Source organism: Topomyia yanbarensis, chromosome 2 (assembly GCF_030247195.1).
Source record: "Topomyia yanbarensis strain Yona2022 chromosome 2, ASM3024719v1, whole genome shotgun sequence".
Taxonomy (NCBI): Eukaryota; Metazoa; Arthropoda; class Insecta; order Diptera; family Culicidae; genus Topomyia; species Topomyia yanbarensis.
In genome coordinates this window covers 322,721,716-322,743,758 of record NC_080671.1, presented here as the reverse complement: position 1 = coordinate 322,743,758, position 22,043 = coordinate 322,721,716, and the positions used below count along the sequence as shown (strand labels likewise).

At 40.1% G+C, this 22,043-nt stretch overlaps 3 protein-coding genes across 3 annotated transcripts in view; 2 read left to right on the top strand and 1 right to left on the bottom strand.

Moving 5' to 3' along the window:
- Nucleotides 1-9,271, top strand: part of LOC131683761 (dynein axonemal heavy chain 6) — a 37,570-nt gene extending 28,299 nt beyond the window's left edge. Inside the window, exons 15-17 of the mRNA XM_058966024.1 lie at nt 5,269-7,738; nt 8,732-9,077; nt 9,133-9,271. Coding sequence (XP_058822007.1) covers nt 5,269-7,738; nt 8,732-9,076 — 2,815 coding nt within the window. The 3' untranslated portion in view covers nt 9,077; nt 9,133-9,271. The remainder of the gene's footprint in view (nt 1-5,268; nt 7,739-8,731; nt 9,078-9,132) is intronic.
- On the bottom strand, nt 9,071-9,941 carry LOC131683760 (uncharacterized). Its single transcript, XM_058966023.1, has 3 exons — nt 9,707-9,941; nt 9,297-9,639; nt 9,071-9,232 (listed from the first exon to the last, which is right to left on the bottom strand). The coding sequence occupies exons 1-3, from the start codon at nt 9,897-9,899 to the stop codon at nt 9,124-9,126; spliced, it is 645 nt and encodes a 214-aa protein (XP_058822006.1). The 5' UTR covers nt 9,900-9,941; the 3' UTR covers nt 9,071-9,123.
- Nucleotides 9,942-16,055: 6,114 nt separating this feature from the next.
- LOC131683759 (SURP and G-patch domain-containing protein 1-like) lies at nt 16,056-21,646 on the top strand. The gene is made up of 7 exons (XM_058966021.1): nt 16,056-16,430; nt 16,518-16,673; nt 16,737-17,038; nt 17,257-17,380; nt 19,122-20,978; nt 21,042-21,171; nt 21,287-21,646. Exons 1-7 carry the CDS (start codon nt 16,276-16,278, stop codon nt 21,311-21,313), a joined length of 2,751 nt encoding a protein of 916 aa, XP_058822004.1. The 5' UTR covers nt 16,056-16,275; the 3' UTR covers nt 21,314-21,646.
- The last annotated feature ends 397 nt before the right edge of the window (nt 21,647-22,043 follow it).

Genomic DNA, 22,043 nt, shown 5'->3' with positions numbered 1-22,043 from the left:
GATGAACGCCTTTGAGACATCTAGCTTCCCATCTCTGTGAGCCATTTAGTTTCTGTCATCTCAAATCATTTACCTGTAAGCGATCTACTCGCATAGTGCATGGCGGTGAATCTTCCCAACTCAGACTGATAGTTTCCCGAAGGCCGAATTTCTCTCGATATTGATTCCCGTTTCTTGAAAACATTTGCTGTCAGTTTTGTTGCGATCTACTCGGATAGTTCCCGGCAATGGATTTAAGCTTACTCAACGGGCCAACTTGTTGGTGCAGTGGTTAGGCCAGCGATTCCGGAGATGGATCATAGCTTCCGATTCGCTGGTACCCCAACGACATGCTGCTGGCACTTGAGCGCAATCTACTCGATCTAGTCCCTGTCTGTGGATCTAGCCTATTCCCAGGCTTTTCAGTAGGGTGCCGAGATGGTTCGGTAACTCCGAGTTGAGTGTGGCGTCCGATACACAGGTGCTTCGACGACCCGCTCGACTATTGGATCGACTCGAACTACTCGATCTAGTCCTCGGAGGTGGATCTAGTCCCACTCCACAAGTCGATCACCCGCTACTCCATTCAACACTTGCTTGATCATTCCACTATTTTCACTGCAGAGTCGACATAAATTGCATAATGGTTCTATATTTGGTATTTCACGTATTTCCAACACATCCTGTGGATGAGGATACCTGGGATGGTGTAGCCCAACTGACGCCAGACATTGCGCTTCGCATTGAGCCGAATCGTATGTAGTCAAAACCACGTGCTCAATCGTCTCTCTTTATCGAGGATTCCGCGTACCAAAATCTGTGCAAGTGCAGCCATGGCTTGACAGAAATTGCGTCAGGGTGAAGTTGACTTTTCCGTGCTTTCTGTTCATCAATCAATGGAAGTGCCCACCTTCTATTCGCAGCATGTCTGCATTCCTCTTGCCACTTCCTCTTGGTATCATTCCGCGTTCTTGACCGATACTTGGTGATACTTCAGAGTCAGGGGAGGGAGGGTGGACAAAGTTTAAAGGGGGTGAAAATGATTAACGATGAGTTTCAGTCATCGGGAGATCAACTGCATAGATTACAGACTCGGACGGCATTCATCAGGAAGAATCAGGTCGTCCTCCACGCAGGAGCTCCCATATTTTCTCCAGAAAATGTGGATTGTGTTTTCTAGGTTTCATTGAATGAAGAGCTTATTGAGCGGAGATTGCCCGAGATAATAAAATAATGATCGAGAGCAAAGTATCAATAATCCCAAGGGTATACTGAAAAGCAGCAAGCTCTGTGACGTAAACTGAAGCAAGATCATTAAGTTTGAATAAGGGGGCGAGATTTTGATTGAACATACCTAAGCCAGTGGAACCGTCGAGGTTTGACAGTCTTGGCAGTCGACGACTCATCATAAGCGCCGAATGCAAACTCCCGTACTCCATCACCGACAATATCGTTGTTTGGCACAGCCTGCTCAGGTCTCCTAGGTGGGCACCCCACCATGTTCCGGTTATTGTATGGAGAAAGTCGATCCGTTGTTGGCACTTCTGTTTCAGATACCTAATGTGACATCTCCAGGTGCCTTTAGAGTGGAACCAGATTCCGAGATATTTGAAAGTTGAAATCTGAGCAATAGTTTTACCCACAAATTGAAGCTATAGTTGCGCTGGTTCACGCTTCCTTGAAAATACGACTAGCTCAATTTTCTCCATGGAGAACTCAATACCCAGCTGGAGGGCCCAAGTAAAAAAATTGTCCAAGGTATCTTGCAATGGTCCTTTCAAATCGACAGCTTAGCATGCAGGAATTGGTAAGACATTCGCTAATGTCATTCACGTAAAAGTTGTAGAGAAAGGGGCTAAGACATGAGCCCTGGGGAAGACCCATGTAGCTAGCTTCGTGATGTCGAGAGATCGCCATGTAAAAAATGGATGTGTTTTTCAGACAATAAGCCTAGCCAAAAGGGATAGACCATGCTGATGCAGCTTCTAACAAAGAATTTTGATAGAAACTGAAACAAAACCACCCTTAATATTCTAGAAAACTGATGTCATGGTTAGGTTTTTTTGTGTTTCGAATTCATCTCGTCAGTAACTAGCACCATCTGGGTGTCTAGTTAGACGATGCATCTAAACTAGTACCCAAATTAGCACTAGTTAGACACAAAAAAAAAATCCAAACAGTTCACACGACACATATGAACGTTCAAAGCAACTGACTTGTCCCGAATGATGTCCCGGGAAGCAAACACAGAGGCTCAGGTTTGCTGACGGGAAAGCAAAAAGGAACTCTTGTCTTTTGGCTCGGGAGCAAGGGCATTATGCAATATTAATTCCCATAAGGGAAAATTGGATTAAACCACTTTGCGCGTTAAGGGCACAAAACCTAACTTAAATTAAGTTTTATTTTTTTGTGTTTCGAATTCATCTCGTCAGTAACTAGCACCAGCTGGGTGTCTAGTTAAACGATGTATATAAACTAGTACCCAAATTAGCACTAGTTAGACACAAAAAAAATCCAAACAGTTCACACGACACATGTCATGGTTACTTGAATTTCGATTGAGAGCAACGCAAGACAATCATTCGTCCCTTTGCCTTTACGAAATCCAATTTGTGTATCTGACAGTAAGCCATTTGGTTCGACCCAATTGTCGAGGCGGAATAGGACCATTTTTTCGAATAACTTTCGGATACATGACAGCATCGCAATCGGTCGATACGAGTTGTGATCGGAGGCTGGTTTTCCTAGTTTTTATAATGGCGATGACTTTCACTTGCCTCCAGTTATGAGAGACAATGTTACCATCAAGAAACTTATTAAATAAATTCAACAAGCGTCTCGTGGCAGAATCTGGCAGATTCTTTAACAAGTTAAATTTGATTCTGTCTGGCCCTGGGGCGTTATTATTACATGATAAGACGGCAAGTGAGAACTCCACCATCGAAAACGGCGTTTCGTTCGCGTTATAGCGAGGGGACGCGAAGCCTTAGATCTCCTGTGCCAAGACGGAAACCTGGCAAACCTTCTTGGTGAAATCGAATATCCAATGGTTTGAATATTCCACGCTCTCGTTAGTACTGTTTCGGTTTCGTAAGCGCCGGGCCGTGCCCCAAAGAGTGCTCATCGATGTTTCTTTCGTTAGTCAACGAACCGGCGCCAGTAGCTACATGTCTTGGTTTTCACCAAACTCTTCATTCGCGTTTCTAACATCGCGTACTGTTGATAGATAGCGGGTAGCCCGTCGTCCCGGATAGTCTTCTCCGCGTACACGTCTGAGCACTCTTTGTCACACCATGGGTTGGAGGGACGCCCACAAGAGTTCGAGTCTTGTACGTGTTTAGTGAGCTTCAATCACGGTATCGTGAATAAAGCCTGCTCCGTACTTTTCCTTCGGAGGAAGCTCTTGTGTAGCTCTTCCAATCAATATTTCGTGTGAAGTCATGCGAAACATTGATTGTATTAGGTGGCCCTGAACCGTAACAGTAATTACGATTGGCAGTTGGTCACTGCGTGGTCTGACTACCATCCATATACAATCTAACCGCAGCGATGTCGAGAAGAGGAACAAGTCTAAGACGCTCGAGTGCACTGGAGGAGTCTTCTCGATCCAAGCGAATATTAAAATCGTGGAAGTTGAGGTCTATTTCTAGTTAACTCTGTTTCGCATAATGCAAATGCAAATCATATTTCAAATTATTTATTAAATTTTTTAGTGAATCGATTTCCGGGATAATACTTCTGTAATTTCATTGTAGAACAGTGATCAGTTCCATGACCTCGTTCGGTGAATTAGCCATTGAAGGATACAATCGCTAAAAGGAGGGGCCACCTCGCAGTGAACTGCATCAAAAATGTTTTTACCGCGGGTAGAAAGCTTTTCAAGAAACTTTTAAGAGGGTAACAAATATTTAATGCTGCAAACATACGGTCCACAATGTCGAAGAAATTTATTAAGCCAGCACTGGTTTCTTTCTCTGGTTGAGATATGGAAACACTTGAAGTTGTTGATGTCCCTGGAAGTCCCTGTTTTGAGTTGTGGTTTCTGAGACCGGGAGCGACTTCCTTCGGTTTTTCACCAGTACTTCCAAGAGTAATTATTTTTAGGGGCCCTTTAAGAAACTTTCTGGCCTTTACAATGAAGCTTGGGAGAGGAAATATGCCTCCATTTTCTGTTGCTTCTAGGCACAGTAGATGTTCCCTCCTGGGGCATTTCTACAAAAGATCGCTTAGGGCGTTCCTGAAGGGAACGCCTAAGGTTATAAGGACATATCGGGAGATTATATGGGTTTCCCTCACAGTAGACACTTTTCGATACCTCTTCCAGAGGAATCATCCACATGATTACCATCGCATTTCCCACAACAAACCTTATTGCTAGAATGGGAGGTTGTGTGTCCCAAATGTTTGCAATTAGTGCAGTTCATGATCTGCAACACAAAAAGGCGAATAGGTAGACGAACTTTGTCAAAGAAGAGATAGTTAGGTAGGAGTCTGAGTTGACATATGTCCTCTTTCCGTCAGCTGTGACTGATGCTGAATGCAAACGTTTGCACTCCAGTATCTTCACTGGCTGAAGTATGGGGTCTATAAACAGCCAATTCCGTGTGTCAGCAGGTCCTCGCAATACAGACTCGAATCGAAGACGACCCCGCAGACTTGGTATATATACTATGTACTCCTTCGTAAAGGGTCCGTAGCCAGCAATATCGTTTGCCTGCCTCAAAAAATTTACCACCACTCGAAGCTTATCAATGTGATATTTCTGTCTTAGATATTTCTGTTCTGTTGAGGAAGTTACCTCCATCACTGCATTTCTACCACGTAAAAGCCAACATATTCGGGTTCTCCAGTATCGCTGTTTTCAGACACAGGTTTGGGAATCCGTCTGGTCCTGGGGCTTTCTTCCCTTCCAATGCCTTCGCTCTCTCGATAATGCTGACTGTACGGTGGGAGCGGCCAGACCATTGGTTTATACTGCGGAAAAAGCCATTTGATAGTGACCACGTCGACTTTTATCCAAGAATAAACGTTTTGGTATATGTACGTGTATCGAATCAAAAAGCATTTACAGATCACATAAAAGATGAAGAGCCAAAAAACAAAAGCCAGAGTTGAAAACGAATTGCAATCGATTTTTTGAAAATTGACCATTATTTTCTGGGTGATGACTTTGGGGATAATGCTGTACAATCTTTCTACAATGATGCCTCCGTAGAAAATATGTGTATATTTAATTATAGCGTTTTTGGCTTTACTCCTCATTGATTTATCTGTTTGTCTTGTTCACAGTGATATTATCAAAATCGAACTTCCGGAAATGGAGACTCAGCGTAGTAATCTAATTGTTCGAATAAATGCAGACAAGCAGCAGCTGTTGCTATTGGAAGACAAGGTACTGAAATTGCTGTACAGTTCCACGGGAAACATTCTGGATGACGAAGAGCTGGTAGATGCATTGAACGAGTCTAAAGAAACTTCGATAATCATTGCTGATCGGCTTATCGAGACGGAAAAAACTGAAAAAGCGATCGCCGCAACTAGGGAAAAATATCGAATTCTGGCTTCGCGTGGTGCAGTTCTATACTTTGTGGTTTCCTCGCTGGCAGAAATCGATACAATGTATCAATTCAGTTTACGATATTTTTCGCACGTGTACTGTTCGGTTATCGCTCGACCGCACGAGAAAATGGAGCTTCCTGAGCGACTGAGCTGCTTACTGGATGATATAACATTTACCGTCTTTTCTAATATCTCTCGGGGACTTCTCGAGAAGCACAAAATAATCTATGGATTTTTGTTGGCTGTTGCGATTTGCAAGGAGGACAACGAGTTTACTGATGATCAACTACACTTTATTCTTAGAGGCCCCGCTAGTCGGAATTATTCACTTATTGATAAACCAGAATATGTGACCGATAACCAATGGTACAGTTGTAGATATTTGGAAGACAGTTTTACAAAATTTTCGGGACTATCTCGAGGTTTACGAGAGTTAATTGAAATTACAATCCAGGACTTCACCGCGAATCTCTCACCCGAAAGTAAATCAATGGAATCGACGATAGCTTGGAATAGCATTCTGTCTGTATCGGAAAAGTTAATGCTCATTGCGGCACTAAAAGAAGAAAGCCTTGTAATCGCCATCACTGAATTCATTCGATTTAAGCTGGGCAAACAATACACAGAACCACCGAAAAACACAACATTACCATCGCTATACGAGGACATCTCCTCCACGACGCCTCTCGTGTTTGTCCTATCTCCGGGATCTGACCCAATGACAGCTTTAATCAAGTTTGCACAAGAAAAAGAGTTTGGCGAAAAATTATTTTCCATTTCATTAGGTCAAGGTCAAGGGCCTGCCGCAGAAGCACTAATCGACAACGGCACAAAACATGGCCACTGGGTATTTCTTCAAAACTGTCATTTGGCCACCTCTTGGATGGAGTCGATGGAAAAAATTGTAACCAACATAGCTATGAGTTTGAAACCGGTTAACGCGTCGTTTCGTTTATTTCTGTCCTCGATGCCTGTAAAGACGTTTCCTGTGAGTGTACTTCAGAATTCCGTCAAAGTTACCAATGAGCCACCGAAAGGTCTGCGTGCGAATGTGATTCGCTCATTAGATGATCTAGATGCGGGAAGTTTTGAATTACATGTATTAGGACAGTATTGGAGAAACATGGTATTTGGACTGTGTATGTTCCATGGAATAATCCTGGAACGAAGAAAGTTTGGTCCACTAGGCTGGAATATAACTTATGAATTCAGCGAAAGTGACAGGGAATGTGCATTGCGAACATTGGATATTTATTGCGAGCGGGAATTGAAAGCTCCCATTCCTTGGGATGCATTAGAGTACATAAACGGAGAAATCACGTACGGTGGAAGAGTGACGGATAGCTGGGATCAAAGATGTCTGAAATCCATTTTGAAAATATTTTCTTCAAGAAGAATTCTTTCGGATGACTACCAATATAGTGACAGTGGACTGTACTACTGTCCAAAAGGCCGTAGTTTGGATGAGTATAAGGCATACGCAAATGGATTGCCCATTCACGATTCACCAGAAGTGTTTGGAATGCACGAAAATGCAAATATTATTTTCAATCGAAACGAAACGATGTTCTTCATTGATACACTTTTGAACAGTACTAGTGGCGGGGAAGCCTTGAGCGAAGCTGCTTTGGCAGCAATGGATAAATTGTGTTTGGATAAGATTCAGACTATAAGATCAGCAATCGCCAAAAACATAAACAGTGACAACCCCTACCCAGATCTGATGAAGCGCGATAACAAAAATCGTATACCTTCGTTGACAACTGTACTGCTGCAAGAAATTGAACGGTTTGATAAATTGTTACACGTAATTCACAGCAGTTTGAATGATTTGGAAAAAGCTATCCAGGGATTCGTTGTTATGTCAGAAAGTTTGGAAACCATATATCGAGCATTTACGAACAATCAAGTTCCACAATTGTGGCATAGCAAAGGGTTTCTATCTACCAAGTCACTGGGCAGTTGGATTTTAGATCTGCAACGACGTGTCGACTCTGTGCAATCGTGGATAGACGACGGGCTTCCAATTTCATCATGGATATGCGGATTGTTCTTTCCTCAATCTTTCCTAACGGGTACACTACAAACCTACTCGAGGAAAAATGACATTCCCATTGATACGTTGCGCTTTGATTTCGACATAATGAACTGTACCCTTAATCAACAAGTCATATATGAACGAAGAATTCGAGGACAAAAAGTAAGTAGGATAGACGAGCCACTATTCATCTCAGTCAGAAAGTCAGATTATTTGGTTGATAATTCGGTTCGGAATGATTGGATTGCGCTTAAATAGGTATCAAAATCTTTACTTCGTTCATTAGTATAATAAAAATAATATTTGGACTAGGAAAGGCAAAATACTCGCGTTTGAACGAAGCAAAAAATCTAGTATAACCCACCCTTATTCCTCCTATCATTTGAGCTAATGTGTTGAATAAGGATAGCATGCTTTATCTAATGCGTTCAAACTAGTAAGATGAATAGAGGTGCTAAAATATATTAGGACACAGTAACCCTAGTGACTAGTAGTAAGTAAACTTTAAAGCTTTGTTTACCAGGTATCTGCTACGTCGCCATGATTTCTATGCCAACATCTAAAACGTCGCGTTAGGGTCGATGCACAATAAACAGAAACAATTTCATTCGACACAATTTTGTGATACTCGAGTTCGTTTAATTTGTTGGTGAATCATGGTGAAAAGTTTTTGTTATTCGCCGACATGTCTAAAACAACACTTTTCATCAATTGGCGGTGCAATATTTAAACTTTTGAACAAACATCTAATGATTGAGGCATGCCGTGCCGTGTCTGAATAGTGAAGGTCGAGCTTCGAGCAAAACGAGTAAAACAATTTGAACTGTCAGTGGGGCCCATAATTTGTGTGCCCGCTGAGATGTTGACTTATGTCAGTTCAATACAAATGGGATAGGGGTGCCATATACGTGTTTGTTTACTTCATTTTGAGTTCCTTATACATGCCTATCAAGATATTCGTTTCTAATAATCTAGTATAAATTAGACCAAGTCTGAAGATTAGTTTTCAGTATATGAAAAAAATGCTCATTAATTACTGAAGTGATTTGGCGTGGCATTGGCCGTCATCAGGAATCATTTTCTTTTACACGATAAACTGTTTTGAGATTTTGTATTACAAATATACCTACTTTAATTTCTATCGTTCGATCACAGAGCAACTCCTTCTTCGAGGATCTCAAAGTACCAGATTACGGGATTTTAGTGCATGGTTTGTTTGTCGAAGCAGGTCGCTGGGACATGAGAGAGGGAGGTTTATGTGATGCCAGAATCGGGGAGCTTGTATCACGACTTCCAGTGGTTTGGTTAAAACCCTGCATAACACTGGATGTTGGGTGTCGGTATGAAGCACCATTATACAAAACCAGCATACGAGCAGGAGTACTATCGACTACCGGTCATTCAACTAACTTTGTACTGGCTATTTTGTTAGAAACACGCAAACCTCCTGACTATTGGGTTTTGCGTGGAACCGCTCTGGTGACTCTCGTTAGCGACTAAGGTGCGTAAATTGTACGTGATATTAAGGAATGATTAATTGACTTACTCTATTTCAGACTGAGAAGAGCATCTATGTTTGCTTCAACTTCCTTCACAGCTTTTTCCGCGTGTGTCGTGCTAGTAATCACCTCATGAACCATAACTTTTTGAATAGTCCTGAAATAGAATTAAATAAACATCTTCTCTTTTTTCGCAATAAACTATTATTTGAGTCACTTACTCCACCTTTATATGTAATGCTTTACACTCGGCATTCTTCGTTTCTATATTATTTCTTTGATATGGTCCTGTTCGCATTTCAGCGCATAAATTCATAAAATGTGACTTACGATTTCTGATCCTAATTAAATTTTCGGTCAATTTTCGTTTCTCTGATTCCAACTCTAGAACATCTCCATAATCTTTGTATACAAACTCGCCAAGAGTATTTAAATTGTTATCGGTCAATTTCAGTACTTTATGAATAACCGGTCGTGTAATTTCTAATATGTTCATCTCAACAAAACGACTCAGTGATACTCTTTCGTTATAGCTCAGTTCAATGTTCCGAATATTGTCCAAACCTGAAACGAATTTAACAAAGTAACGGTACTGACTACTTAAAAAAAGGAAAATTTCTTTATGTATTACCCAGCGGGAGTGAGCCTTCGTATTGATAAATACTGAGAAGAGCTCTGTTCTCAACGGACAGCGGACAATCAGGAAGCTTCAATATTTTAACAATTAGCTCAGATTTGTGTAACTTCTGCAGCTCTGTTTTGAGTTCGTCCGAGCACGACGAATTCAAATCACTTTGGCTATGTGAATGTCTGGTTTCATTCATTTTTACTCAAATGCACTATGAAACAGATCCAACTGCCGTTTAAAAAAAACGTTGCAGGCAGACTTTTTTTTATAAATTAATTTCAAGTACCAAGATTGTGATTTCGAAGGTAATGGTAAAAGCATTTTAGAGACGAGGGGCTAGATTTCAGATATTACATATACACGGCAAAAAAACTTTACGCATTTTATTTTTTCTTTTCGGAAGTTTGTTCGAATTGTTAACAATGGGTTACAATCATAGAAAACTTGCATTACCTAGCAGTAGGTAATTTTAAATCTGTGCATCCTACTTCCTCCAACGAAAAACGAAAGAGAGGGAGTTCAAATTTACCCAAAAATAATGAGATATTCCCCAAAGTCGACTAAACTTCATCCCATTAATTTTGATTAAAAAAATTATTCCCTCTCGCTTGTTTTCCGGCGGTGAAATAAGGACAGCAAATTAAAATTACCTACTCGTAGGTAATGAATTTTAAGTGTGATGGGTACTTCTTATTCATTTCATACCCTATACACGAACTTTAACCCATATAGTCCAACGATTCCACATATTGTTTGGATTATACCCTGAACAGATCGTTAGTCTCTTGGATCATAAGATGTTTATTAGGGTATCCACTCGATGAGGTAATGTAATGGGTGTTTTGATCCTAATAATGAGTGAAAAATTCATTAAGAATAATTTAAGTACCGTAATGTCATATCTTATACACTACACCTAATAAAAAAAATATACGCAAACTTTAATAGACCTTTCTCGTCGGACCTAACCCCCATTTTTTTTATTTTTAATCGAAAGTTATCATATTTACAAGAACATTTCCGTTGGAAATACATTTTTAGGAGCTTTCCCGATTTTTTAATGATTTTTACAAATACTGAAATTGCAAGAATGTTGAATATATTTTTCACCATTGCAAGAATGGTGTAACTCGAAATATCTGTTTCGGCAGCACTGTTTTACCATTTTTCGATTACGTAAATGACAACACTGCAAATGAAGTGGTAAATTTTGATACCTGGTTCACTCGCGATTGTAAACAACAGAGTGAACGTCTATGCTGTCAAAGTATATCCAATCCACGAATTAAAATAGCTTGCTCGCCTTTTCTCGTCTCGAAATTTTGTTCCACATGTATGTTTGCAGAGAGAATCCGTCTTCAACGATGGCCTGCTGCTATCAGGAAATCACTGTTCAGAGGAGGTATTTTATCGTGGAGGATAAACATTGCGCCAGCATACGAGTAAAAACTTTCGCAGATGGCAACTGCATTTGACCCCAAAGTATACGTCTGGGAGAAAGCCACCTGCGAAGTCGAATCCGCGGCATAGCTTTCGTCCAATGCTGACATGGTTAAAGTAGCTGACAATAGTTACCGTTCGGAAACTAGGTGGTAACGTAGGTGACGATTTGCTACTGGGTATGAAATCTACAATTAAAACAGGTAAGTTTTGCCATTGTCTCAATTTTATTCTAGTTCTTGGAACTAGAGTAAGAAAAGTTGTCAAGCAGCGTATAGTTTGTGCGGTTGGTTCGTATGGACACATGCTAAAGAACACAAAGTTCTGCTGCAGTGGTGATCGTACTGATTTCGTTTTTGGAATCGAGTCCTTCAAGGTTCGCTCAAAAATGTCATTTTTATACGGATTTTTCGAAAATGAGAGCGAAATCAGTATAATATAAATGTTTATTCGTTGTAATGATATGTGACCTATTTTTTTTCTTTCGAACTGCAGTGCTAATTGCATGATGGCGCACTTCATGCTGCCTGTTCGTCGACGAACGTCTATCCGTCTAATCACGAGCTCTTCGATACACAGACTAGCAGGTTTCTGAGTTGCGTCCGCCGCTAGGGAATGACTCGCCGGGCGACGGTCCGCCAAAAACCACAACCTGTCGGTGATGCTAGCGACTATTCCTCCTCAATCAGCCTGAGCTGACACTATCAATAGAGGCCATGCAGTCGGTCCTGACGGAACATGCCTTTGATGCGGCATACCTACTGGAAAGCGCTTTGCGGGATATTTCCACCGACTGCTTCTTGACGGACCATTTAATCGGTAAACACGCGGCTCATAGGGATGATTTTCACTGCTTCATGGAGTGCTGATGATTGCAATACAAGGGTTGAATGAGGTGTAAACTGATACCCAAAAATTATCAGCTGTTTCTTGTTTTTTTTTGTTTTTCGGAAAAACTTTTCGAGGCATTCTATTTATACATGAATTCGACGTCAACATTTCATAAGGCATTATATACAATATGCTCGTGTTGAGAAAATGGCGTCTGAAAAATTACCTCGTACTTTATATTCCCATTTATGAACAGGAGCTTGATTTAAGTACCAAACAACTCAATGCCGTGTTAAATTAACCATTTTTTCCGAATAATATAACAGATTTATTAAAACAATTGTATTTTGAACGTTTTTTGTAGATAAATGTTTTGGTCCCTTTTGAAACATCGCACTGGTTTTGTGCCCTCTCCCATACTCCCTTTTCGGCGAGACGTTTGCTTATAGTGCGTGCGGGTGAGCCCTTTTGTTTACAGCAAATGATTATGTGACGTTTATTTTGATCCCTTTCTTGGTGTTGCGATGTTTTTGTTCCCTTTTCAAGTATAGTCTTTTTCATTAAGAAAAGGGACCATAAACAATTTTTTCCGTTTTGTTGTTTGGTGTTTATGAGCCGTTAATTTTTGAGGGGAAGTGAAAGGGAACATAAGCAAAACAAGTTATTTTGCTTATGTGCCTTTTCGATAATCCATTATTTCCCCAACAGCCAGGTTTCAGAATCGTCTTATTTAAGGTATGTATAAAGCTTTGTTAGTGTCCATTTGAAGTAAGTATTAACCGGAATTGTTTACGTTTTGTTTATCGGCCCATTTGAAATGTTCTCGTCGAATTTTACCAAAAAAAAATTGCTTCTATACAGTAGGTAGTTTGTTCTAAAATAATGTTTTTGGAGAAAATCAATCAATAAACTAATAAAATGGCTATGTATTCATCCCTCAATCTGAAGTAACAAAATGAAATGATGAACGAACAAAGGGTTGCAAAAGACAACCATCTCAATGCGGATTATTGAATCATTCGGATCGAATTATTAAACTGCGTCCACCTCAAGCATACTTTCAGCATGCTCTGAATTTTTGTCCCATACAACCAATAATGTCTGCATACGGCATATATTGCCCTGGTGTAATAGATGCCAAACTAACAAAACTATCCCACATGAGGAGCGAGATATTTAGATTAATCGTTGCAGCGTTTTGCTCTATTTACAGCCTATATCCTCTATTGTTTGCAAGTATGTTAAACACTGCGGAACACGGTATATACTCTTGTGTACAAAGACCTGAAGGTTGGCGCATGGGGGCGACAGAATAACATTAGTGAGATTTAAAAAGCGAATGTATTGAAACAAGTTCTTTGAAGCAGTACAAGTATAAATACCATTGATCAAGTTTTTTGAAAATTATTAAGCTTAATCAATGCGAATGTCGTATATGGTACCGGAGTTATCCTTATGCCGTTCTCACACGACCTCAAAACTGAGTCAAGTGACTTAACAGGTCTCAGTTCATAGACTTTGACAGTAGTTGGATGTAGAACGTGGTTCAGTTCCACCTTAAACAAAAAAGGATAGTAAAAGTTATCAGGACGAGATGATAGAAGCGCAGTACTGGTTATGCGACTCGTCGTCGTCATCGGTTTATTTTTGTGGTGACAGTAATGAGGGTATCAGGTATCGACAAGTATTGCTGTTTCAGCTACTCCTACCATATGTAGAGCATCTGCTTCCACTGACGGACGAAGATTGCCTGGAACCGCTTTTCATCCGTGTATGAATTGAATTCGTCTTAAATTTAAAAAAAAAAAACACCGTGTCGGAGTCTGCACCTGTGCCCGAACGATGCATCGATTTGCTCGTTCAAGCATAAATTGCTGTCCATCGGTCCCAGCTCCGTATACGACGGGCTCAGTATCCATTGGACAATCTCCAGAATATGCGTTGAACGAAGATCGATTGTTTGCGTTCAAACGAGCTGCGTTCTGATTAAACTGCGTCTCCGAGAGCGTTGTGTGGCAAAACCATTGTAGGGTGCTTTGTACGACAGGCCTGTCTAATAAAAGCAAAGGATCTGAACTAGCCTGATGATGTAGGTTAAGACAGCTGTTATTGTATGAACGAGATTTCTGCTGGCCATATTTTCGTTGCGTCTATATTTTTTCCTACTGAGGACGCATCCGTGGCCAGATTGACGGTGGCCCAGTCGTTGTGTGCGGAATATTTCATGTTAATAAACATCGCCGAAGTAAAAATTTATGCATAACTAGTTTCACTTTTGGAACGCAGCAGTTAGCGACATCTTGTTTTGTCCTGCTTTCGGTGAACATTCATTCAAATCTAAGCAATGGTTTTTGACAGGTTTAAATGAACATATATGGTATGTTCCCCACTTGAAATTCATCCAAATGATGTAGATATATGGGGAAACGAGGTAAGATAAGTCATGAGAATGTGGGGTGTAATGGGCAGTTCGCAGCATTTTCGATTTTTTCAATAGTTAGAGTCTCCAAACCATCGTGGCAATACGCAGAATCGATTCAGGAGTAAAAATGGAACCATTTCCGCGAATAAAAATTTTTGACAAGAAAGGTCTATTCATATAGTGCAACGATTTCACATATTGTTTTGATGGTACCCTGAACAGGTTGTTAGGCTCTTGAATCATACGATGTTTATTAGGGTAACCTGCAAACTATGGATCATAGTGGAACCTGCAAATTATCGGCTCGTAGCCGAAACCGTGGCGGAATCGGAACATTAGGGCAATGTTCCGGAAACAACGGCAGTTTAAACTACTGAGGATGTTGCAAGTATCAGCCAGTTCCGCAATTTTGATTGCTTTAGAAGCCAACATAGCATTTTGTTGTACCTGTTCTGCTAAAAATAGCCAGGATGACAAAAGAGATTATAACCATTAGAGGGAGCAAAGCACTACTGCTTCCATCACAGACTGAAACATGGAGTCTCACTCTAGCATATTGTATCCCATAACTTTGACATGGCAATATGTTTCAAAGTAATGGGCCTACCATATGTAAGTGCAAGATAATAAACCATTAGTGTTAACAGTGGCACGCGACCTCTAGTAGTTATAATCTCTTTTAGGTTGACGTTCAAAGTCTATACTCATTAATGTCGATATTTTTACATGAAAAAATTACAGAATGTTATTAAAATGATATACTATAATTCACAATAGTTTTGATCAATTCGCTTTACCCAAAGTTTAAACAAAAATTGCAAGGAAGTGTTTTTTTCTCGCGCTGAGACCCATTTTTCTGTTTGCCTTTCGTTTTTTCTGCTGCAAATTTTATGCATTGGACGTTTTCGGTCTTGAATGCATAAAAATCACAGCAGAATAAACGAGACTGAAATGAAAATAGGCAAACTCTGCATTTTACTAATTTGAAGTTCAACTAAACGGTTTGTGGTTACAAACAGGCCATATTTTCTATATTTTTATAAGAGATTATAATGTGAAATGAATGTTATTTTATGTTTTTGTTTTTAAATTCAGAAATGACAGTATTTTTCATTCTGGCAAGATTTTCGATGGGTGCTTTTTACGCATTTTGTTGTAACAGTTCTGCGAAAAATAATGGGTAAAACATACCCAGGTTGACGTATAAGGTCTGTACTTATTTATGGGTACAAACTCTTTACCCATTTCATGGGTTATTCCACTTTTATTAAAAATGCGTAGTTTTCTACGCATTAATGGGCACTTTATTTTATCAGTGCAAAGCATTGTCGGCTGAAAAACACTATACGCCAATGGTGCTTCCGATGAAAATCACATTCACACAAACAACATCACGTCGAAGCGTAAATTTTCTTTTCTTTGTGAGATATACTTTTTTCGCATTTTTCTTTGTCGTTGACATTCTCAAAAATGCGTAAAACATACTCTTCGTTCGTAACTAAAATCTACTTTTTGACGCATAATTAATATTCTCAAAAATGTGTCAAATATAGTCATAAAATGGGTAGTCTAGATTTACCGTATATGTAATTTTTACATTTACCTATCCCTCTACAAACTTGTTGATCATTAACTGTCAAAGTTATCTTTGCCAATACGTCAGAAAATAAATGCTTTTGATCTTTCTGTGCGCTGGTTAATTTTCATTTTTAAATTGTGCTGAAAAGTTTTCTCCAGTTAATTTCTTGTAATAAACAGTTAGAATTAATCACTTCCTGCCGTGGCTTAACGTATTAGATAATAATAGTTTCAATCCGGAGTCGATAAGTGAATGTGTTTATGATTGAATTCGAAGAAAAATAGACGACAAAGTTGCAAAATGCCTCGAGTCAATTTTACCAGAACTGATCGAATAGCGCAGATGTCTCAACAAGAACAGCTCATCGCTCAGAAGCGCCAGCAAATTTTGGAAAAACAGCGAACGTTGCAAATGGCTAAACAAATTGTAGCTGAAGCCAGTAAGAATAATGCTGGGTGAGCAAAATTAATATTTTTGTGGACAATCTACAGTTATTTGCAAAGTAGTAGTGCCTTACATAATATGTCTCTCTTTTGCTCCAGCGCTGAGGAAACTGAACCAGACAAACCTGGCGGATTAAAGATACCTTTTAGTAACGATGGATCTTTTCTGGAGAACTTCAAGAAACTTAGCGAAAAAATAGCCAAAACTACCGAGGATCAAAATAAACGAGCGGCTGAAGATGATGCGTCTAACAGGTACCTCATTTGCTGAATCATTTTGTCTGTATAACCTCAAGATTGTTTTCCTGCGAATTTCAGTGAAAAAAAGTTGAAAACGGAAGAAGTTCTTGTAACTATACCTCCACCTCCGCCACCACCAGCGCCGCCTATTCCACCTACCGTACCGTCGATACCGGTGGAGGTTGCCTATGCTGCGTATTACAATATCACGCAACCTCCGCCAATGATGACTCTGATGCAATCGGCACCGTTGCCGCCACCGACGATTCCAGATACCATCGCAGATACTGCCCCACTGATAGAACCGACCATGGATATAGTCGAGACGGTGCAGCCACCTGTTTTAGAACAAGTACCGGAGGTGGGAGCCAACTGTAAAGGTTAGTAATACTAGTGTTTATCGTGATAGGATCATGGTGGAATGAGCTAGTTGACTTTGTTAGAATGATTTGTTTTCCGGAAAAATAATTTAACCACTTCGAATCTGGGTAATATGTTGTCGCATCTGTTTATTTTACAATTTGCCCACTCCACCATCTAGTTCTGTCACTGTTGAAAATGACAGGTTGCTGTTCTTTTAGTTATAATTTTTGTATAGTATTTTCAGAGAATGATAAATTACCAACAACAGTTGAAGAGTTGGTTGAATTGGTTGCCGATATCGGTGATGTTTATGAAGAAAAATTAAGTTCACGTAAAAATGAATTGCATCCATCGCTTTGGTAATTTTTCCAATTATTCATATGTATTTACTTCCCTACAACAAGTATCTACAACCGACTGTAAGCACGCACGGGAGCAGCAGCGCACAAACGAAAGAAGCCATCAGCGCTGACCCACATAGGATCATATATACGGTTTAGCAGAACGACGGCAACTGTTTCGATTGTTTTTTGTTCCGATTGTGGTGTATTTGGCATATAAGTATTTGGCTGAACGGTCGTTTCTAATGCAGTAACACCTTTTGGCAGATTAATTGCAAAATTTTCGCGAGGATTTTCTCAAATATCAAACCAAAATAGCATTGATTTGGTTTACTGCATGTACCTCTATTTCTGCTTCGTACCGTATTTTGCGCATTTCTATTTGTAGGCTATCTTTTCCAAATAATATCAAATAATGTTGAAAAAAAGTACGTGTCTTTCTCACGTCTTTTCGTTTTTACACTGTGCTACACCGAAGTATTGTAAAAAAGTTTTGCATGATGGGTGTAATCAGCATTACATCTAATGGCATTTTTGTTTTTGACAGTGCACTACACTGCCTATAACAGCATAAGAGTCCCATGTTGAAAAACAGCAAGCCGAGAAAAACGCTGTTCAAGATTGTCCCATCCATTGAGCCAAATGGATGGGATAACCATGTTTTGGTATTTTTTTTACATTTTCTGAACAAACTCGGTAATCTTATTTGTGCAGTGTGATTCAGTGGTGATACAGAATACAATCCAATGGATAACTCATTTTCGACCAAAATCCACATGGGACTCTTATGCGTTTCTGGGCAGTACAGCGGTGTAGGTGGTACTACACTCATTCAAAGTTGGGTGTAATCAGTCTATCTATTTTTGCGCCAGATAAAAACCGAAAACGCTATTAGTTTGAATGAGTGTAGCACCAATTACACTAGTCTAGTGTAATGCCAAAAACGAAAATTGAATAATCATTCTTCTCTTTATGCATTGTGGACATTCTATGTGATAAATCTGAATTTTGAATTGAATTGCTTCGATCCATGGATTTCAAAGGTACCAAATGTGTCCCTTTGTCTCCTATAAATCACTATTTTGATTGACGATTGTACCTACTATCAATTAATTGCGCTTAAAGTGGTATAAATATCTTTTTTATATTCAATAAAGTTACTGGGATAATTTTTTTAAGTACTAGTGTTTGAGAGAGGCACAAATTCCCGACTACATACGGGGAACGTGCCATTGAAGCCAATATATTCTGATTCCTTGAGAGAGGTAAAAGATCGAATCGAGTACCCTTCTTTTTATCGCAGCACCAGTGTGTTGAAAAGTGATGGGCTACTCTAGCTAGCATATTCCAATAGATTGTGACAATACAGAGGCTAAGGAAAATTAGTAAACAGTCGCCCTATTTATTTTGCTGATTTTGCCAGCCCAATGAGTCAGGTGTTTGCATTGAATAATTCATGGAAAGTATTGAATGTAAAGTTGTATGTTTTTCAAATTAAGTTTCCAAAACAAAATTTAATCCATCGAAATTAAACGTCCAAACGGACGTAAGACAGTTGTTTTAAAACGATGTCAAGTATTATTATTCTTATTTAATTCAGACAGCCGATTTTATTACAAGATGATCACAAAAATGAAAACGATCGAAACTTGCCCGTCTAGTCAGTATGTTCTGTAATTTACTAAAAGTTGAATGTATATAGTGTTAAATTCCCTTTTTTTGTTTTCATGCTATATTACACCTTCTTCTCATTGCGTAGGTTCTTGTTTGACAAACAGTCAGAGGCCTACAGAAACTACCGGCATATGATTGTAGCTAGGCTGTTCAAAACGGCTGGCATAGAGCATGCTCTGCCGCCTCCGCAACCATTTATTGAGCCTGAAACTGCCGTGGATGATTCCAAGTACGATCCGGAAGACGTTCTGGATGATACCAACATGGAAGATGATCCAAATGTCCTGGTTGACCAGAAGGAACAGCAGAATGACGAGCCGATTCAGATGCGGCCTAATTACTATGGCGACGAGCAACATTTCTATGATGATAAATCTACAACGGAGACTGATTCCGATACAGAATATGTACGAGAGGCTCGCAAGAGAAACTTGAAGAATCTGAAGCGTAAGACTATGAATGCTGGTAATGTGCGAGAGGATAGCACCACCGATACGGATGATGATTTTGGCGAATCTTCGGAGGGTAAACAGGATGCAAATAGTGAAAAGGGGGCAAATTCTAACGGGGGTAAGACTGCTCGTCAGAAGCACAAGAAAAAGACGCGGTGGGGTGACAATGTTGATAGCACAGAGGGTAACGATTTGATTGACGATAGCAAGGGTTCTGCTGATGCTTCTCATAACAGCACCACGGCAAATTCTGAGCTACCTTCCAGTTCATACGGCGCACAACCGCAGCATCCAAATTCCCGACTGAACCCAGGATTGTTGCAGTTTGTATTTCAGTGTTTTGGTACTGTGGATGTCAGTCCGGAAAGCTGGAAGCAGGCTGAGGAGCATTTCAGAATTCGACTGCTGTACGAGGATATGTCGAACAAGATTCAAATCCACGAGCGATTCACGAGCAATCGTCTGATGCGCAGTGTCGGTGGCGGACAGATGGATGCAGAAGAAGATCTACGTTTGAATTCGGACAAAATGAAGGCTGTTTTGCTATGGATCAACGAGATTACAACGTTTTACGATCGCTTCGGGGCGGCCAACCTTGAAGAGTTTCTCTTGCGAGATGAATATGAAAGTTTTATAGATAAATTCCGTAAAATTACCGATCGCCAACCGAATTTTGAAGATTACAAGAAATTCAAGCTAGAGCAAGCAAAAATCGTTTCAACTAATTCTCGCGGAGAATACAGTTCTACTGATTCGGATTTCGTTGGAGTGAAAAATAGTGCCGTAGAAAACATGGATGAACTTGAGCAATCAAGTTTTGCTTTGGACGATAGCGAAAAGAACGCTAAACGACGTAAAAGCCGCTGGGGTGATCAAGTTGAAAAGCAATCGGTCCACCAGGCTCCTGCAGCAACTACTCCGGCAGTACCAGCTGGTGGTCCGTCGTCCTCGAAATACAATGCACCAAAACTTAGCACCGTAGGGCGCACGGATCCAGCCCTGCTGGCTTACGTTCGACAGAATTTCGGAACAACAGTCCTATCGGAAGAGGATTGGAAGAAAGCGGAAGATCATTACAAGATAAATCTCTTGTATCAGGATATGTTGAGAAAGCGACAGGAAATCGACAGATTGGCTTCCAGTGGGAAGTTTAAGTACGAGTATGATTCCGATGAAGATACGACGGGAGGAACGTGGGAACATAAACTTCGGTCGCAGGAGATGGAAGCAACGCAATTGTGGGCAAATGAGCTCACTATAAAATCTGAAGGAAAGCACCATATTGGAGATTTTCTGCCACCTGAAGAGCTTCGAAAGTTTATGGAAAAATATGACGCACAAAAGAACAATCGCCTGCCGAATATCAGCGATTACAAAGAATACAAGCTAACAGAGGATAACGTTGGATTCCAGATGTTGCAAAAACTGGGCTGGAAAGAGGGACAGGGACTCGGAACGGACGGCAGCGGTATCGTTGATCCTATTAACAAGTAAATTTCATCGCGCGCGTATTTTCGCGGCAAACATCGATAGAATTCTATTTTCTTTTACAGGGCATCGCAGCGCGATAATAATCAAGGTTTGGGAGTAGCACAGTCAGATAATCCCGAGGTGGATGATAACGAGTACGATGCCTACCGCAAGCGCATGATGCTTGCTTATCGATTTCGGCCGAATCCACTGGTAAGTTGGTTGGTTGTATAGACACTCTCTGTAGTTGGCTCAAACCCAATATGTTTGTTTTCGTCTGAATGAACATTAGTTAATGCACATTTTCTCTTTTCTTTTGTGTGTTCAGAATAATCCCCGCAGGGCGTATTATTGAATTTTATCAATATACAAAGTGAGTGTATGTGACCACCCGCATCGGACGTTATTGAAAATGATAATCCGCCGCTTAATGATGGTGGCAAGTGCTAAATTGAATGGCTTCAAATCGATTCCGTCTGTGGGAAGGTAAAAAAATCTAGCTTTCCCTTATCAGTTTTTCGCGGATTGTTTTGAGTTACTGCTTTTGGTTAACCATTACTATTCGAAAGCATTTTTGGGTCAGAAAATGATTCTATTACCATAAAGAAAAATGCATTAATTATTATTAATAAACACCTACTATCTAGTTAGTTGGAATAAATGTTGCATATAGCCATTATCGACATAACATTTTTCAGTGTTTGAAAGTAATGAGAAAGAATCTGTTTTTCGATGCGATAGTAAGTGATGTTTTATTATTCATTTATTAAGAATTTTTAACCTTTGTGGGATGACCTGCTACAGTGTATGATAAAGGTGGTTCCAACATTTTTCCTAATTTGAGGGTGAGCTTGTCAGAAGTCGTTTCAATTTCTTGTATATAGATAGGCCTAGATTTCCTTGACTTGATTACATTCATAACCGGTGGCAAAAAAGTACATAGGTGGTTCTTTTGCGAGGACCACGATGATTGCAGCCACGTCGCCGAATAAAGAATCAGAGGATTATGATGTCTGGCGGAGTACGAGATCAGCTCCAATCCAATATCACTTACATCCACTCCATCCAATTTCGAACGATCCGTA